Here is a 16,547-nt window from a genome sequence, read left to right on the forward strand (position 1 = left end):
AGTTGAGTCCGCCTGGTTGCTGCCATTCACATGATGTTAGGGTTTAGACTCACAAAAGGCCTTTGATAGGGTTGAATGGATATACTTGTTTATGGTTTAGGAGAAGTTTGGGTTCGGGCCTGAGTTTATGTCGATACGGTTGTTGTACGAGGCTCCTTCGGCTACTGTGTAAACTAACGACACAAACTTGGGATCTGTTAGGTTGTAAAGGGGGAAGAAGCAGAGTTGTCCCATGTCCCCGTTGTTATTCATGTTGGCAATTGAGCCATTGTCAATTGCTTCGAGGGCTTTGGACAAGTGGAGGGGGATTGTGATGGTGGGGTGGGGTTGTGGAGCATAGGCAGTCGGTTTGCTGACTGGGAGGAACTAAGGGAGAAGATAGGCCTTGGTGGGATGGATATGTTCAGGTACTTTCAAGTGTGTGATTATGTCTGGCGAGAATTCCTGACATTCCCGGTGGCGCCGCCGACGACTTTGCTGTGGAGAATTGTTTCTTGTGCAGGTTCAGAGGGCAGCTCGTCCAGGATATACAGACGGATCATGGCGGAAGAGCAGGTGTCAGTGGAAGAGGTGAAGACTAAGTGGGAGGAGGAGCTGGGTCACATTCTGAGGGAGGAGGTGTGGAGTGAATCTTTCGGGCGAATGCTGTGTCATCCTGCGCAAGGTTAGGTTTGGTTCAGCTCAAGGTGATGTTCGTTTTTTTGAGGATGGGTGAGCGGTCTTCGAGGAGGCCTGCGAATCATACCATACAACATGTTCTGGTCCTGACCCAAGTTGGTGGGTTTTTGGGGGCCCTTAAATTTAGCACCATGTCAGCAATTTTAAATGTTGGTTTGGAGCCCTGCCCATTAGTAGCGATATTTGGGGTGTCAGACCAGCCAGAACTGAGGACGGGGGTGATGGTGGACACTTTGATTTTTGCCTCATTGCTGGCTTGGCAGGCTGATCCTGCTGAGTTGGAGACTGGCAGCACTGCCCAGTGCTGCAGCATGGCTGGGTTACTTGATGGAGCTTTTGCATCTATAAAAGGTCAAGTTTACGATGAGGGGAGCGATTGAGGAGTTCTATTGGCGATGACGTCCGTTTATATTGCATTTCAAGGATCTGGTCACTGCTAGCTGGACAGGGTGGGGGGGTGGGTTTTGTTTGTTATGGTTTTTTGAGGTTGTTGATACATGATTTATGGTTTTAGTTGTTATTTTATATCTTTTATATAAAATGTTATTTTTTAAGAATTATACTTTTTATTGGTTTGTCACCACTTTATTATTTTTACAGAACAGATATTTAGAGAGGCCTATGGAGATTGCACGCATCATAGCTCGATGCTTATGGGAGGAAGCCCGTCTTCTTCAAGTTGCTACATCTGTGTCACAGGTGAGTGAAGTGTGATTGAAATGTTTTACCAAACAAACGAACAAAATAAATCTGTATGCACCTATTCTGTCTGAACAAATTAACTTTTATGCTCACTTCTTCTGGTTAGATATATCTTCAACTTTAAATAAAACATCTTCTTTAGAAACAAAACACGGGTAATATACATTGGAATTGAGGGGCGTCATTCTCCGACCCCCCGCCGGGTTGGAGAATCGCCGGGGGCTGCCGTGAATCCCGCCCCCGCCGGTTGCCGAAGTCCCCGGCACCGGATATTCGGTGGGGGCGGGAATCGGGCCGCGCCGGTTGGCGGGCCCCCCCGCTCGATTCTCCGGCCCGGATGGGCTGAAGTCCCGCCGATAAATTGCCTGTCCCGCCGGCGTGGATTAAACCACCTTTTGAAAGGTGGGGTGGGCGGGCTCCGGGGTCCTGGGGGGAGGGGGGGGGGGGGGGTGCGGGGCGATCTGGCCCCGGGGGATGCCCCCACGGTGGCCTGGCCCGCGATCGGGACCCACCGATCCGTGGGCGGGCCTGTGCCGTGGGGGCACTCTTTCCCTTCCGCCTCCGCCACGGTCTCCACCATGGCGGAGGCGGAAGAGACTCCCTCCACTGCGCATGCGTGGGAAACTGTCAGTGGCCGCTGACGCTCCCGCGCATGCGCCGCCCGGAGATGTCATTTCCGCGCCAGCTGGCGGGGCAACAAAGGCCGTTTCCGCCAGCTGGCGGGGCGGAAATTCCTCCGGCGTCGGCCTAGCCCCTCAATGTTGGGGCTCGGCCCCCAAAGATGCGGAGCATTCTGCACCTTTGGGGCGGTGCGATGCCTGTTTGATTGGCGCTGTTTTGGGCGCCAGTCGGCGGACATCGCGCCGTTTCGGGAGAATTTCGCCCGAGGTGTGCATTGAAATATAAAAATAAAATTCAAGCGCAGCTGTAAATAAGGCATCAGAAATTTGTTGTTAACATAGTCGGGATGTGAAACATGTAACTCCATTATTCATTCATAATTTTAAACCACTGATTCTTTGGAGATATGTTTGTATGGGGGCAGCACAGTGGCGCAGTGGGTAGCACTGCAGCTTCACGGCGCTGAGGTCCCAGGTTCGATCCCGGCTCTGGGTCACTGTCCGTGTGGAGTTTGCACATTCTCCCTGTGTTTGCATGGGTTTTGCCCTCACAACCCAAAGTGTGCAGGGTAGGTGGATTGACCACGCTAAATTGCCCGATGGAAAAATGAATTGGGTACTCAAAATTTTTATTTTTTTTAAAAAGCTATGTTTGTATGTCCATGTACCTTTCTTCTGAGAGGCAGATGATCGGGCTTGAGAGTGCATAGTCACTATTAATCTCACCAAGTCACCATCACCTACACGATGTGCCAACTTTTGCAGTTAAATGACTGTCGAAAGTAGGATGTCCCCCCCGCTGGAAGTAGAATATCACTACTTTTCTAACTCAAACTAGAGACCAAAAGTATGTCAAACTTACACCAGGGGCGGGATTCTCCACAATCGGCGCGATGTCCGCCGACCGGCGCCAAAAACGGCGCGAATCAGTCCGGCATCGCGCCGCCCCAAAGGTGCGGAATTCTCCGAATCTTGGGGGGCCTAGCCCTCACCTTGAGGGGCTAGGCCTGCGCCAGACTGATTTCCGCCCCGCCAGCTGGCGGGAAAGGCCTTTGGTGCCCCGTCAGCTGGCGCAGAAATGACTTTGCCGTGCGGCGCATGTGCGGGAGCTTCAGCGGCCGCTCACGACATCCCCGCGCATGCGCAGTGGAGGGGGTCTCTTCCGCCTCTGCCATAGTGGAGACCATGGCGAAGGCGGAAGTAAAAGAGTGCCCCCACGGCACAGGCCCGCCCGCGGATCGGTGGGCCCCGATCGCGGGCCAGGCCGCTGTGGGGGCACCCCCCGGGGCCAGATCGCCCCGCGCCCCAGTACCCCGGAGCCCGCCCGCGCCGCCTTGTCCCGCTGTTCGAAAGGTGGTTCAATCCACGCCGGCGTGGGTTGACAGCGGCGGGACTTAGGCCCATCGCGGACCGGAGAATCGCCGGGGGATTTCCGCCGACCGGCGCGCGCGATTCCCGCCCCCGTCGAATCTCCGGTGGCGGAGAATTCGGGGCACGGCGGGGGCGGGATTCACGCCGGTCCCCGGCGATTCTCCGACCCGGTGGGGTTTCGGAGAATCGCGCCCCAGTTTAATGTATGGCATTAATGTAGTGTAGAAGCACCATATAACTATTGAATCTTGCAGCATAGAAAGAGGTTGTTCAGCCCATTGTGCCTGTGCCAGCTCTTGTAAAAAAAACTATCCAATTTGTCCTATTCCCCTGATTTTTTCCCATAGCCTTGATTTTTTTTTTCCTTTTGAAATATATATTCAATTCTCTTTTGCTATGATATGGCAAGTGGTAATTGCTGGGCTGCCCATATCCCAACGGGAAAATGGTCAAGCTATCAATGATTTGCAATTTGTATTTTATCATGAGGAGATATCTGCACTGAAGTCAGGAACAAAAATTTCAAACAATTTTTGGAGATTTTAAATATTAAATTTCAACATTTATTTTTTAAAAAGAAAGGAAAGATTAAACAAAGATTACATCTACACAGTTAACAGTAGCTCTACAAACATTTCCCAAAAGATTTCTACTTAATTAAACTCGGAATTAAACACCCTTTATAGGCAATTTTCTCTATGAAAACTCCAGTAATATTACCGCAAACATCCACTGTTGGTATCGGGAAGTATTCCACAGGCTTCTCCCTCATTTGCTTCTGGGAAACCAAAATCTTTATCAAAACCTTGCAGACACACTAGTCTTGTCTGAGGGTAGCTACAAACTGTATTCTTCAATGGTCTGTTTCAGCACACATGCTCTTCAGCATAACATGGCCACACTGACATATACAGCCTTCTCTTTAAATATTTTTCCCCTTTCATCTTTAAATACATTGTTCTTGCATCCCTTTCTCAAAATATACAAATCTTTCGTGTTATTTTATGGCTACTACTGTGGGGTAAAACTAAAGTTGATACTTTGATTTATTCACTTACAATCTTTGCCAATTGGAATTTTTCTTTTGAAATACATTAGTTAAGTTTCAAGTCATCCTCCCACCTTGGGCGGGATTCTTCACTCCCGCGTCGAGGTTCACGACGGCGCGAAACAACCCCGATCCCGACCGATTCAGGCCCTGACAATGGGCTAGGATTGGGGCCGCGTCATCTACACGCGCCAAGCCTTGTCGCCCACGTAAAGACGGCGCCGCATAGATGACGCGGCCAGCGCCGCATAATTGCCGTCATCCGCGCATGCAGGGTTGGCGTCCTCTCTAAGTCCGCCCCGCAAGAAGATGGCGGACGGATCTTGCGGGGCCACGGAAGGAAGGAGGTCCTCCTTCAGAGAGGACGGCCCGACGATCGGTGGGCACCGATCGCGGGCCACCCCACATTTGAGGTACCCCCCGGTGCAGGATCCCCCCTCGCTCCCCCGCAGGCCCCCCCCCCCCCCCCAGCGTTCGCGTGCTGTTCCCGACGGCAGCGACCAGGTGTGGACGGCGCCGGGGGGAACCCGCCGTTTTGGCCTGGCCGCTCGGCCCATCCGGGCCTGAGAATAGCGGGGGTGCCGGAGAATCGTCATTTTGGGTGTCTCCGGCGATTCTGCGGCCCGCAGAACTCGACCTGGCCGTTCACGCCGCTTGGGAGAATCGCGGGAGGGCGTCGGACCGGCGTCCCGGGAAATTTTGGCGGCCCAGGCGATTCTCCCAACCGGCGAGGGAGTGGAGAATCTCGCCCCTTATCTTCCTAATGTAAACCTCTATTAATGCTGCTCACTCGTATTCTATCTTGGCCCAGCTGATCTCCACTTCAAAATACTTATTTTCACACTTAACCTGTTTATGATGTTTTTAAACTTGCAGTCTAACTGCCTTCAGTTCAGTTATATTAATCACACACATGCACATGCGCACACACATACAAGCCGGTTTCACAGTATACCACGTGATCTTGGGGAAATATTGAAAAATATGATATATTCATATCATATTGTATTCCTGACCATAACAAATTGGGCGCGATCTACCGGCCACGCTGTGCCCAGAAAGCAGCAAGCTGCAGCGCAACGTGGCCAATAAATGCTGGGAGACCCCGTTCCCAGGTTCTATCCAGCTCGCTACGCCTCACAAGATTTAATGCGATCTCGTGAGTTGTTGTGATGTGAAACGGGATCACATTTTGGCAAATCTGCATATTAGAGCGAGACAGCTAGACTCACACTACTATGCAGTTCCCTGAGGTAACTAAGGTGTTGGGATCTATCCCCTTCGCCTTGGTGACCTCGGGCGACCGCCGTTCAGTGCTGTTCTCCTCAAATGGGGACCAGTCAGAACGGCACCCTGGCAGAAACACCTGGGTGCCTACCTGGTACTGCCACGGTGCCTAAATGGCACAGGTAGCTGGCAGGGGCACTGCCAGGTTGACACTGCCAAGGTGCCACACTGGCATTTTTCATGTGCCGGTGATCATCCAGATGGGATGCACTGCGTGGGTGCGGAGGAGTCCCACGACCCCCTTATGGTGAGTTGGGGCTTGGAGTTCAGGGGTCGTGTCAAGAGCTCGAGAGATTGGGACGCTATTTAAAAATGGCTTCCTGATCTCGAGCTGCACAGAGGAGTTCCAGCGAGCGGACCTCCTCAGGCAGAAAATGGGACTGAGTGTGGCCTCGGCATGTGTTCCCCATTGAGGCCCCATATATAACCGGATGGGCGTTAGATAATGGGTTGTTTCTTGGTGCTGCGTGCGCTGGGAAACATGTAGCTAAACGCGCTCGCTATGGGATTATGTTCCCATTTGGTTATATCGGGCCCATTGCCTCTTAAACAAAACTAATCCCATTTCCTTCTTCGTTTTTTTGACTATTATCCAGTACTTTATTGAAGTTATTTCAGATATGTTTATCTTAGTCTGTTGCTGAAATGGATGTATTGTAAATTTGGCATTCCTACTTTTCATAGCTCAAATTAATTATTGAATATCTTTTCTTTTCTTATCTTTTCAGCAAGCTGGGCAGTCACCGCATCACAGTTCTGTAGTAACTGAGAAACAGCAGATTCTTGAACATAATCTGCAGGATGTACGAAAGAGAGTGCAGGTGAGTACATTTGACGAACAGAAAAAAATACAAATTTAATTTCTTGCATTAATTTGAACTGTTGCAATGGCAAATGTGAAATCGTATAACTACAAAGCCAAAACAACTGGAGCATCACAACTGCTATTTAGATGTGTAGGGTCTGAAAAGATGAAGTATAGTCAACCAAAAAAATCATAATTTACCATGTTGCAGGTCAGGCATTGCTCAGCACAGACATTTTTAAACCAATTTTACTGTTTTGACATTAGATGGTGTCAATAAAAATCCTTGCCGCTGAAGAGCAGTACATATTTTAGAAATATTAAAATCTGATCATTCTAAAGCCTGAGTATTATACACGTTTGCACAGTGAATTGTTATGCAAGATGTGAACAACTGCTTATGGATTATTTGGAATAAACCATGGGCGGAATTTTCCCCAAATTGCACAGAATGCTTGATCGGGCGAGTAAAGCTGTGTGAAACTCGCCTGCTTCACAGATGCTTTTTCTCACCTGATTAAGCAGCATTCTGCAATTTCAAAATCTGGCCAGAATCACACAGCCAGCTTGGGGCGGGGAGGGGGGTTAAGCTCGCCAGTAAAGGTGGGATTCTGAGATGAAAAGGCACCCCCAATCCGAAATTAACCTATAAATCAGCAACCCCCCCCTTCCACAACAGCCTTATTCCTGAACAGCCAGGGCCTCCATGTACTCTCGGTGTGCTCATCACGACTGGTTTTCGCTTTTGAAAACATGTCGGCGTGAGGTCAGGCCACTGGGGGGGTAGGAGGATGATACGTGTGGGGGGGGGGAGCTAAGACATAAAACCGTTCAATTACATTAAAATGTATTCAAATTTATGGAAATCAGGGGCAAAATTCTCCGGAAACGGCACGATGTCCGCCGACTGGCGCCCAAAACGGCGCCAATCAGACTGGCATCGCGCCACCCCAAAGGTGCGGAATGCTCCGCATCTTTGGGGGCCGAGCCCCAACATTGAGGGGCTAGGCTGACGCCGGAGGAATTTCCGCCCTGCCAGCTGGCGGAAACGGCCTTTGTTGCCCCGCCAGCTGGTGCGGAAATGACATCTCAGGGCGGCGCATGTGCGGGAGCGTCAGCGGCCGCTGACAGTTTCCCACGCATGCGCAGTGGAGGGAGTCTCATCCACCTCCGCCATGGTGGAGACCGTGGCGGAGGCGGAAGGGAAAGAGTGCCCCCACGGCACAGGCCCGCCCACGGATCGGTGGGCCCCGACCGCGGGCCAGGCCACCGTGGGGGCACCCCCCGGGGTCAGATCGCCACCCCCCCCCAGGACCCCGCAGCCCGCCCACCCCACCTTGTCCCGCCGGTAAGGTAGGTGATTTAATTTACGCCGGCGGGACAGGCAATTTATCGGCGCATCCGGGCCGGAGAATCGAGCGGGGGGGGCCGCCAATCGGCGCCGCGCGATTCCCGCCCCCGCCGAATATCCGGTGCTGGAGACTTCGGCAACCGGCGGGGGCGGGATTCACGCCAGCCCCCAGCGATTCTCCGACCCGGCGGGGGGTCGGAGAATGTCGCCCCAGGTTCTCACCCGAGGGACAGTGCGGGGAAGATCTCAAATCGTGATCTTACCAGTGCAAATCCCATTTTGTCTCTTTCGTGAGATTTAGTGCCCACAATGGGATTTGCACCCACAATGACCAAGCCTGCTAGGTAGTGCACCATGTAACAAAACAAGTTTGCTCTGTTGGAATCCTCAACGAAGTTTAGGAATATAGGAACAGAAATCTGCTGCAAGCCCCAGCAATTTGTTCTACTGCGTTACTCGTGTTCCACTGGAATTGAGGTTCCAAGACCTTAAAATTGATTTTTAATTTAAGCACCTGATACTCCTTTCGTGTTGCTTTCCTCTTTAGAATTCAGAGTGTGTGAAGCGCATTCTGGCTTTCACTTTGAGCAGTATCCCTAAATTTGAAGTTACATTTAAGTAAATTTAATCTGTGCTATTCAGAGACCATGTACATTAAAATTAGTTTTGTTTTAAATGAGGTTTGCAATTAACCATGTCTTGGCAAATGAAATGCATAAGTATATTGGTTTTATAGGATCTTGAACACAAAATAAAAGTACTGGAAAACCTACAGGATGATTTTGATTTTAACTACAAGACCTTGAAAAGCCAAGGAGGTGAGTGGTTCTGATAACTAGTTTAAAATGAAGCAGCAGTAATAGTATGAAGTGAATGAATAATGGAGTTGTGTCTGGAACTGAATTGATTGAAATTGCAGTGCACTCTCACATCTCTTGAACACAGCGTTCTGTTCTAAATGTTAACAGATGTGCAAGATTTGAATGGGAATTCACAGGCAGCAACAAGACAGAAGATGGCACAATTGGAACAGATGTTGACAGCGCTGGATCAAATGAGGAGGGTACAGTTCTTAAAAACAATTACGCTTGTTCAGGAATCTTTTATTTTGCTTATTGTAAAGTTGGTTATCAGTTCAAATTTTTCACAGTAATATTTATTCTTGCCATAAAATCTTCCTTTATAACAGCAAATAGTCACTGACCTAGCTGCCCTGCTGTCCACAATGGAGTTTGTGCAGAAGACATTGACCGATGAAGAATTGGCTGACTGGAAAAGGCGGCAACAAATAGCATGTATTGGAGGTCCACCCAATATCTGCCTTGACCGTCTTGAAAACTGGTATGAAATATGTTGATAACTGAGTTTCTTTTTAATATTCTCATTTATGGAATACATGCATCAATATTTGAAATGTTTTATTGGGAACTATCATTACAAATCAAATACCCACATGGCACAATGTATGTTCTATTTTGCCCATTATCAGGATTACATCTTTGGCTGAGTCTCAGCTCCAAACACGTCAGCAGATTAAGAAACTGGAAGAACTACAGCAAAAGGTTTCTTACAAAGGTGATCCTATTGTTCACCACAGACCAGTGCTGGAGGAGAGGATTGTTGAATTATTTAGGAGCTTAATTAAAAGGTACTTCAATCTTGTGTTACTCTTCCTTTAGATCCTTCACAGCCGTTTGCTGCGCATTGAAATACTACCCTAAACCTTGTGGGAATGCATCATCAGTTAGTATATATAAAATAATATAATTGTGAAAAATGAGAACTGAGATATAGGCCAGGCTTCTATGTTCAGAGTTTGCCCCGCTACCAGCAAGAATGGAGAATTTGGCGGTCAGCCAAAACTCCTTTCACTGCCGCAGGACTGGAGAACCCTGCTGGTGTGAGCGAGTGGAAGATCCCAGCCATAGACAATGTAATGACACAATTTTGCCACGCTATCATTTAAATATATGCTTTGTATTTATAACTTCTGTAGTTTAGCAAATGGATTTATTTCAGAGTTTCTTATTCACCTAATCTTCTGCTTCATTTTCTAATCTCAAGCTCAGGCTGAGAAAACAATTTGATGAGCCTGGACATTTCCATGTCTTATCACCAAGCTATTTATCATAGTCTGTATACATTGCATGGAAGCAACAAGAGAATTAAACTGAGTTGATTACTAATCCCCCAGTGTTATAACTGCATCCTTTGTACCACGTTTTGAGCCACGTTTTTGGTGTTTTGTGCAACAGTCATGAATTCACTAGAAGCTAAATTTAGAAAGCCAAAATTTGTTTTACAACTGTCTGAAAGAAAACTTGAACCCTATTTGTCCTGAGATGAGTGCAAATCTATTTCATAGAAAGGAAAGTGCAAGATGTTGATCCCAACTCGGGTGGTTACAGTTCTTACTTTAGTACCACTTGTTGCTGCTAACATATCTAAAAAAGATCAACTAGAAAATGGGGGTAATGATTAACTACTACACCATCCAAGCTGTAATTCAAACAAGGCCCATTAGGTAATATGCTAACACAGTCCCACCAGACTACCATTAAATGCAGTTAATTGAATGCCAGTTGCCCAGTATTGTATCATTGTAGATTTATGTAATCTGTTTCTCTTCTCAGTGCCTTCGTTGTGGAGAGACAACCATGCATGCCAATGCATCCAGACCGTCCCTTAGTAATCAAAACAGGTGTGCAGTTCACAACAAAAGTGAGGTGGGTAGAAAAATACTTATTGAGAGCATATCATGGTAGCATTCTATAACAAAAGCATTGAGGTAACTGTTTAGATATCAGTTCTGATACTTTGACTGATTCTGATTCGTATTTGTTTAAAAAGAACACCTCTTTCCATTAGTATTTAAAGTAATCATTGCTGAGTGTTGTAATGTTTCAGTGACTATATATTTGCCTTCACCACCACGTGATATTCATTGATGAAAATTGTAGGTTCCATGCCTACAATTAAAATGTCACCTTGACTAAGTCTCATTTTCTGAAAGTTGAGAGTTCAAACTCCACTACAGGACTCTTCGACATAATCTAAGTTGATGCTTCATTACTGCATTGTTGAAGGTGAAATGTGGATTTCGCGTGAGGCTGAAGTTGCCCACAATTGGTGTGTAAACCTCAAGTAAGTGAAATCCTCTCGAGAAGAGGTTTCACGTTGCTTGTTTGTAGTGTGCTCAGGGCCTCAACAGAATCTGACATCAAAATGTACCTTACAATGCAGCTGAAACCACTTTGCATTGAAGTGAAAGTGGCAGAATGACTATTTCATGATCATCTTGTAAGTGAAGATTGAGGGAACCTCACAGTGAGGTAATTTCCCAACTGTGAAGAAACTGTTATAACAATAAGTAGTATCGTGGTGTTAACTATATGCATTTTGATAGTTATCTAAAAATGTTTGTGCATATGGTCCACAGTTCCTGAAGATTGTTTGCATACATTACTTAGGCAATACAAAATAATGACATTTATGCTTCATTTTGTAATAACTATCATACTTATCAAATCTACTGCACACACTCTGTTCACAGGTTGCTGGTTAAATTTCCTGAGTTGAATTACCAGCTTAAAATCAAGGTTGCCATTGACAAGTAAGTACAAATGAACTTGCATACTGCTAATTATATTTGTATGTTAACTGTGGAGGCATTTCATTTGCTGGTGATGTATGTTGTTGCACCTTCTACAGTTAACATCTTAAGAATATGATTGTCAGTACTCTTTATTATAATTTTTTCCAAAGATGTGTGTGTATATATATTTATATATATATTATACACACAAATCTTCATATTGGTTAATATGGTGTGTCAATATTTTATAGTAATGTGCACTTGCCTTTAAGTGTCCCCTAAGTCTGACACAATGACAGGTATAATAGTGAAATTATGCTTTTCCTGTTTCATACACCAAGAGGCCTTGGAACATGCAACTTTTTAGGATCAACAAGACAGTCTAGGCAACACCTACAAATAAATGAGTCAATCTTGCCTAATAATGTGAGGGTAGCTTATTAACGTAGAATATGCTGTTTCGGATTGGGTTTCCTAATAAGCATTACATAAAACAGCTATTGGCACCTATATATTAAAATGTACACTGTGGAAGGAAAAGTGGAATGGGTAGCTCCGCTGTCTCCAGGGGATTTTTTTAATGCAATGCCCCTAAAAAGGCCAATAGAACATTGGCCTTCATCTTAAGGAGGATGGAATACAAAGGACAGTAACTAGATATCATTTGTACAGAGCTTTGGTCAAAGCCCATCTGGGTTACTGCATTCAATTTTAGCAGGAGCACCTCCGAAAGAATGCTTTGATCTTGGAAGAATACAGGTTAAAAGGTTTGAACAGTTAGTTTATGAGGATAGTTTGCATAAACTTGGCTTTTATACCTTTATTCCATTGGTTATTGGTTATGGGGTGATCTAATTGTGATGTTTAAAATGTTTATAAGGGATTTGTTATAAGGGATTTGATCGGGAAAACACAGAGAAACAGTTATCACTGAGAGAATCCAGAACAAGAGGGAAACAATCTGAAAACTAGAGGCGGGATTCTCCAATCCCGTGGCAGAGTGTCCACGCCGTCGTAAACGCCGTTGCCTTTTATGATGGCGTGAACGGGCCGCTCCGAGGGGCCAGCATGGCGCTGGAGCGGTTCGCGCCGCTCCAGCTGCAGATCTCGGCGTGAACTGTGCGCCGCGGGATCTGCGCATGCACCGGCGCCAACGAGGACATGCGCAGTGGCACCGGAGCCACCACGCGCATGCGCATTGGCCTCCTTCAACGCGCTGGACTCGACGCAACATGGCGCAGGGCTACTGGGGCCGGCGCGTAGGAAAGGAGGCCCCCAGCCACAGAGGCCGGCCCGCCGATCGGTAGGTCCCGATCGCGGGCCAGGGCACATCGGAGCCCCCCCCCCCCTCCCCCCAGGGTCCCCCCCCCTCCTCAGGTCGCCACCCGGCCCTTACACGCTGAGGTCCCACGGGCCCAGAGCAGGTTAGAACGGAGCCGGCAGGACACGGCTCTTTTCCCACGGCTGCTCGGCCCATCCGGGCCGGAGAATCGGTGGGCCACGACCGGCGCCGCGCTAACCACACCGCCGCCAATGGCGCCGATTCTCTGCACCGTGGAGAATCGCGTGCCGGCGACGTGGCCCGTTCGCGGGGATTCTCCGGCCTGGCGCAGGGCTGGGAGAATCCCGCCCCTATCTTCATTGATTGGGAGTGACAGCCAGTAGCACTTTTTCAAATTTACGATGGTAGAAATCTGGAATGTTCTACTCCACAAAGCTGTTAATGCTGAGTCAATGATGTAGCAAGATTTGGAGAAAGAAAGTTGAAGTACAGATCAGTCATGAATGGCAGAAAATGCTTGAAGGTTGAATGGCCTACTACTGTTCCAACATGATAGCTGACTACCTGGCGCACTGCTCAGGTATTCCAGCTGCACTTTGGAGTTTGAGCCTCATTATGATACATCCTCTCTTTAATGAACATTATTGGAGTGACCATTTCACAGTTATTTGGATGTTTTTTAGCTAGGGAAAATAAGTTAGTTTAGGATATCAAATAAAACTACAAAAAACATCATTTATTTTCAAAAATGTGAATCCAAATTATTTTTTATTTTACTTCTGAGTTCATGCTACCACAGACAAAGGCAGAATATACACTTAGTATTTTCTTTCAATTTTATTGCAGGGATTCTGGAGAAGGTTCTGCTCTGAGGGGGTGAGTTTTGTTCTCGGTTTTACCCTCTCTTCCTTGGACGCTGAATGTTATTTTGGGGCTTTTTGTTTGTGTTCACTGTTTTTAGTTTTCATAATCCCTGACGTACAACATTATTGGTGGTGTGAGCAAGAGCAACGTGTCACAAAACTAGCAATTGCCCTTTTACTGAAGCTGCTGGAAGAGGCTCGTCTGGGATTCCCAATAGCCTTAATGCCTCGCGAGACTTCGCAATCTGGATCATGCACACAATGGACAGGACCCAGTCTTGCATGTTTAAGTGAATTTAAAAACCCACTTAGCCGTGCTGACACTGGATCAAACTCCCACCTGGCATCAATCGGCCTTGTCGAGGAGGGCCCCATTGAACGCCAGTTGGTACTGATCTCCACAAAGGGGGACCAAGTGGAATGGCAAGGGCGGGGGAGAGTGTGTCCTAGACAATGGGAGGCCCCTGGATGGTTGGTCTCTGGCCAGACTGGCACCGCTGGTGGTGCCACCTGGGCACCATGTTACTGCCAGCCTGGCACCTTGGCAGTGCCACCTGCACCCTTGTGATGCCAGCCTAGCAATGCCAAGTTGTCCAGGTGACACAGCCAGGCTGACATTTCACCCTGCTAGGGATTGGCCTGGAGGTGCCCTGCCGGTATGCGGTAGGGTGCGGGGAGGCTCGAGGTCACCAACAGGTGAGTTTGGGGTGGGTCCAGAGGTCCCGTTGCGGGGTTGATAGATCGGCAAATGGCGTCCCGATCACTTCCTGCACTGTGGAGCTCCACTTGCCGGAGCTCCTCAGTGCAGGATATGCGAGTAGGTGTGGCCTCTGGGGCATTCCGCACCGGGGGCCAAAAAGAAACGAGTGCTGTTCTAGCGCCGGAAATGACCCCTTGATTCCTGCCCAGAACTGACTCTATTTTTCTGTAGTTAAACCACACCCAAAGTAAAAGGCTTTTTGAGCAAGGGTAATGCTATGTCCAGAATGTGCATATATTGTTTCTAAATGTTTTCTATGAGTGATGATGTGCAGGGCTGTATTTATTGCCCAGCTCTAATTGCCCTGAACTGCATGGGTTGCTAGACCAGTTCGGAAGATATTCTTTGATGCAACTCAGCTTGGAGTCAACAAACAAAATGTACGTTGTCTTTCAGAGGATCCATAATTTAGTTGGCTCGGGTTTAGTCCATTCCAGCTAAATGCACTTGTGAAGTTGTAGAAACTATTGGCAGGATTTACCGACCACCCCACTGTGTATTTTTCAACAGTGGAGGCGGCCCATCTACCGGTCCTGCTGCTGTCGACAGTATTTCCTGTTGACAGCACCCCTCGCTGCTGAGAAACCAGTGTGCCGGTGTGGGCCCTAAATTTCCCGTCAGTTTGATCAGCCAGTAATCAGCCAGTAAATCCCGCCCTGTAATTATTTCTGAGGCACCATTAGCTAAATTCTATTTAAAATTTTGAACACATTTGCCTCGGGGAAGAATACAGTAATTTTGGAGTTTTCTTAACACTTTATTTTAAAGTAGTGGAAATAGCAATTTAATGCAATACATTAGGCATTTATTCCATGAAATTGTTTACTATTTATTCCCAGGCTCAAGGATGCAAATCAGGTATTTCTCTTGGGATTGTGCTTGTCATGTTGTTAGTCCATAACAGACACATGGCTACATTTAACCTGCAGCATTGAGAAGTGTATTTGTTTACGCAGAGCACTTGTATTCTCATTCAGTTGTTTTGTATTTAAAAGTTTTAGTAATATTTTGATAGCTTAAAAGTTGCAAAATTATAATGCATAGAAATTAAGTACTATATAAAGTTCTTCTGCTGTTGTGATGGCAAAGCAACTATATCTAGTTTTGGTGTGCTTTTAGGTACATAAACTATACTCTTAGATTGGCTCAGTAAGGTTACTGGTCACAAAGTAACTCCTATTAAAATACGGGATTAAAATTAGTTGTACTGAAATATTCTAGCTGGAATGTAAGTTACAGATTTATCATATCTTCGTCTTAGATCACGGAAATTCAACATATTGGGAACTAATACAAAAGTTATGAATATGGAAGAGTCAAACAATGGAAGTCTGTCAGCAGAATTTAAGCATTTGGTAAGTATTGTAGGGGAAACTGTTCTAAAATAAATATTACTAACTGTTTACGTAATACTTATAAAGATGTTTACTTGTAAATAATGCGTTTTCTATGATGACAGGTCACTCGCTGTTTAAAAACTTAGTTCATATTGCTGGCAAAGTATCTGAGAACAGAAATTAATGCCTGCCAAAAGTGAGTTTGGAGACTTGGGGAGCATTTATTTGGATGGGAAGGGATGGAAATCCTGCCACCTTCCCATCTCCACCCGATTTAAGTCCAATGGGGGCGGGGGTTTTTGTGGACAGCCTTCCTCCCTGAGTGCTGGTAAAGCCCCCAAATGGGCAATTAATGGTGTTCCAAATCCTAAAATGGTGTCCTAAAGTGTCTGACTGACTCTTCGTATGGCAAGCTTTTCCCAGTGGGACTCTTTCCAGCTCTCCAGCCACTGGGTGAAACCCTAATCATGTGCATAAAATTCGCTCCCATGTGTGTTTGAAAATTTCATCCTTCTGCCATTGGTGAATGGTGGCCTTTTACGACCAAGGATTCGGCGCAAAAGAAATAGCGGGTGCATGTTCGCGCGTACGGCGGTGGCCTGCAGCGGCTGGGCCGTGCAACATGGCGCTGGCCGTGCACGAACCCGACCTGCAAAATAGTGCTCTCCCATTGGTCGGCTCGCGAGCCCCGGACCCCCCCCCCCCCCCCAACAGTGCCCCCAGACCCTGCCAAAGTCCCCCCTGCCTGCGGATCGGCTCTCCCCCCGACTGGTGACGCTGGACTGTCCGCAGCCGCCACGCCAGTTCCCGACAGGTAATACCATGAGAAACTCCCGCCATTGGAAACA

At 47.3% G+C, this 16,547-nt stretch overlaps 1 protein-coding gene across 1 annotated transcript in view; it reads left to right on the forward strand.

The window, feature by feature from the left end:
* Window positions 1-16,547, forward strand: part of stat3 (signal transducer and activator of transcription 3 (acute-phase response factor)) — a 69,056-nt gene that overhangs the window by 34,796 nt on the left and 17,713 nt on the right. Inside the window, exons 5-14 of the mRNA XM_072487315.1 lie at window positions 1,279-1,377; window positions 6,435-6,527; window positions 8,599-8,680; window positions 8,831-8,925; window positions 9,052-9,203; window positions 9,352-9,510; window positions 10,496-10,588; window positions 11,416-11,475; window positions 13,586-13,615; window positions 15,624-15,717. Of these exons, the coding sequence (XP_072343416.1) occupies window positions 1,279-1,377; window positions 6,435-6,527; window positions 8,599-8,680; window positions 8,831-8,925; window positions 9,052-9,203; window positions 9,352-9,510; window positions 10,496-10,588; window positions 11,416-11,475; window positions 13,586-13,615; window positions 15,624-15,717 (957 nt within the window). The remainder of the gene's footprint in view (window positions 1-1,278; window positions 1,378-6,434; window positions 6,528-8,598; window positions 8,681-8,830; window positions 8,926-9,051; window positions 9,204-9,351; window positions 9,511-10,495; window positions 10,589-11,415; window positions 11,476-13,585; window positions 13,616-15,623; window positions 15,718-16,547) is intronic.

The sequence above is a fragment of the Scyliorhinus torazame genome, chromosome 21 (assembly GCF_047496885.1).
Source record: "Scyliorhinus torazame isolate Kashiwa2021f chromosome 21, sScyTor2.1, whole genome shotgun sequence".
Taxonomy (NCBI): domain Eukaryota; kingdom Metazoa; phylum Chordata; class Chondrichthyes; order Carcharhiniformes; family Scyliorhinidae; genus Scyliorhinus; species Scyliorhinus torazame.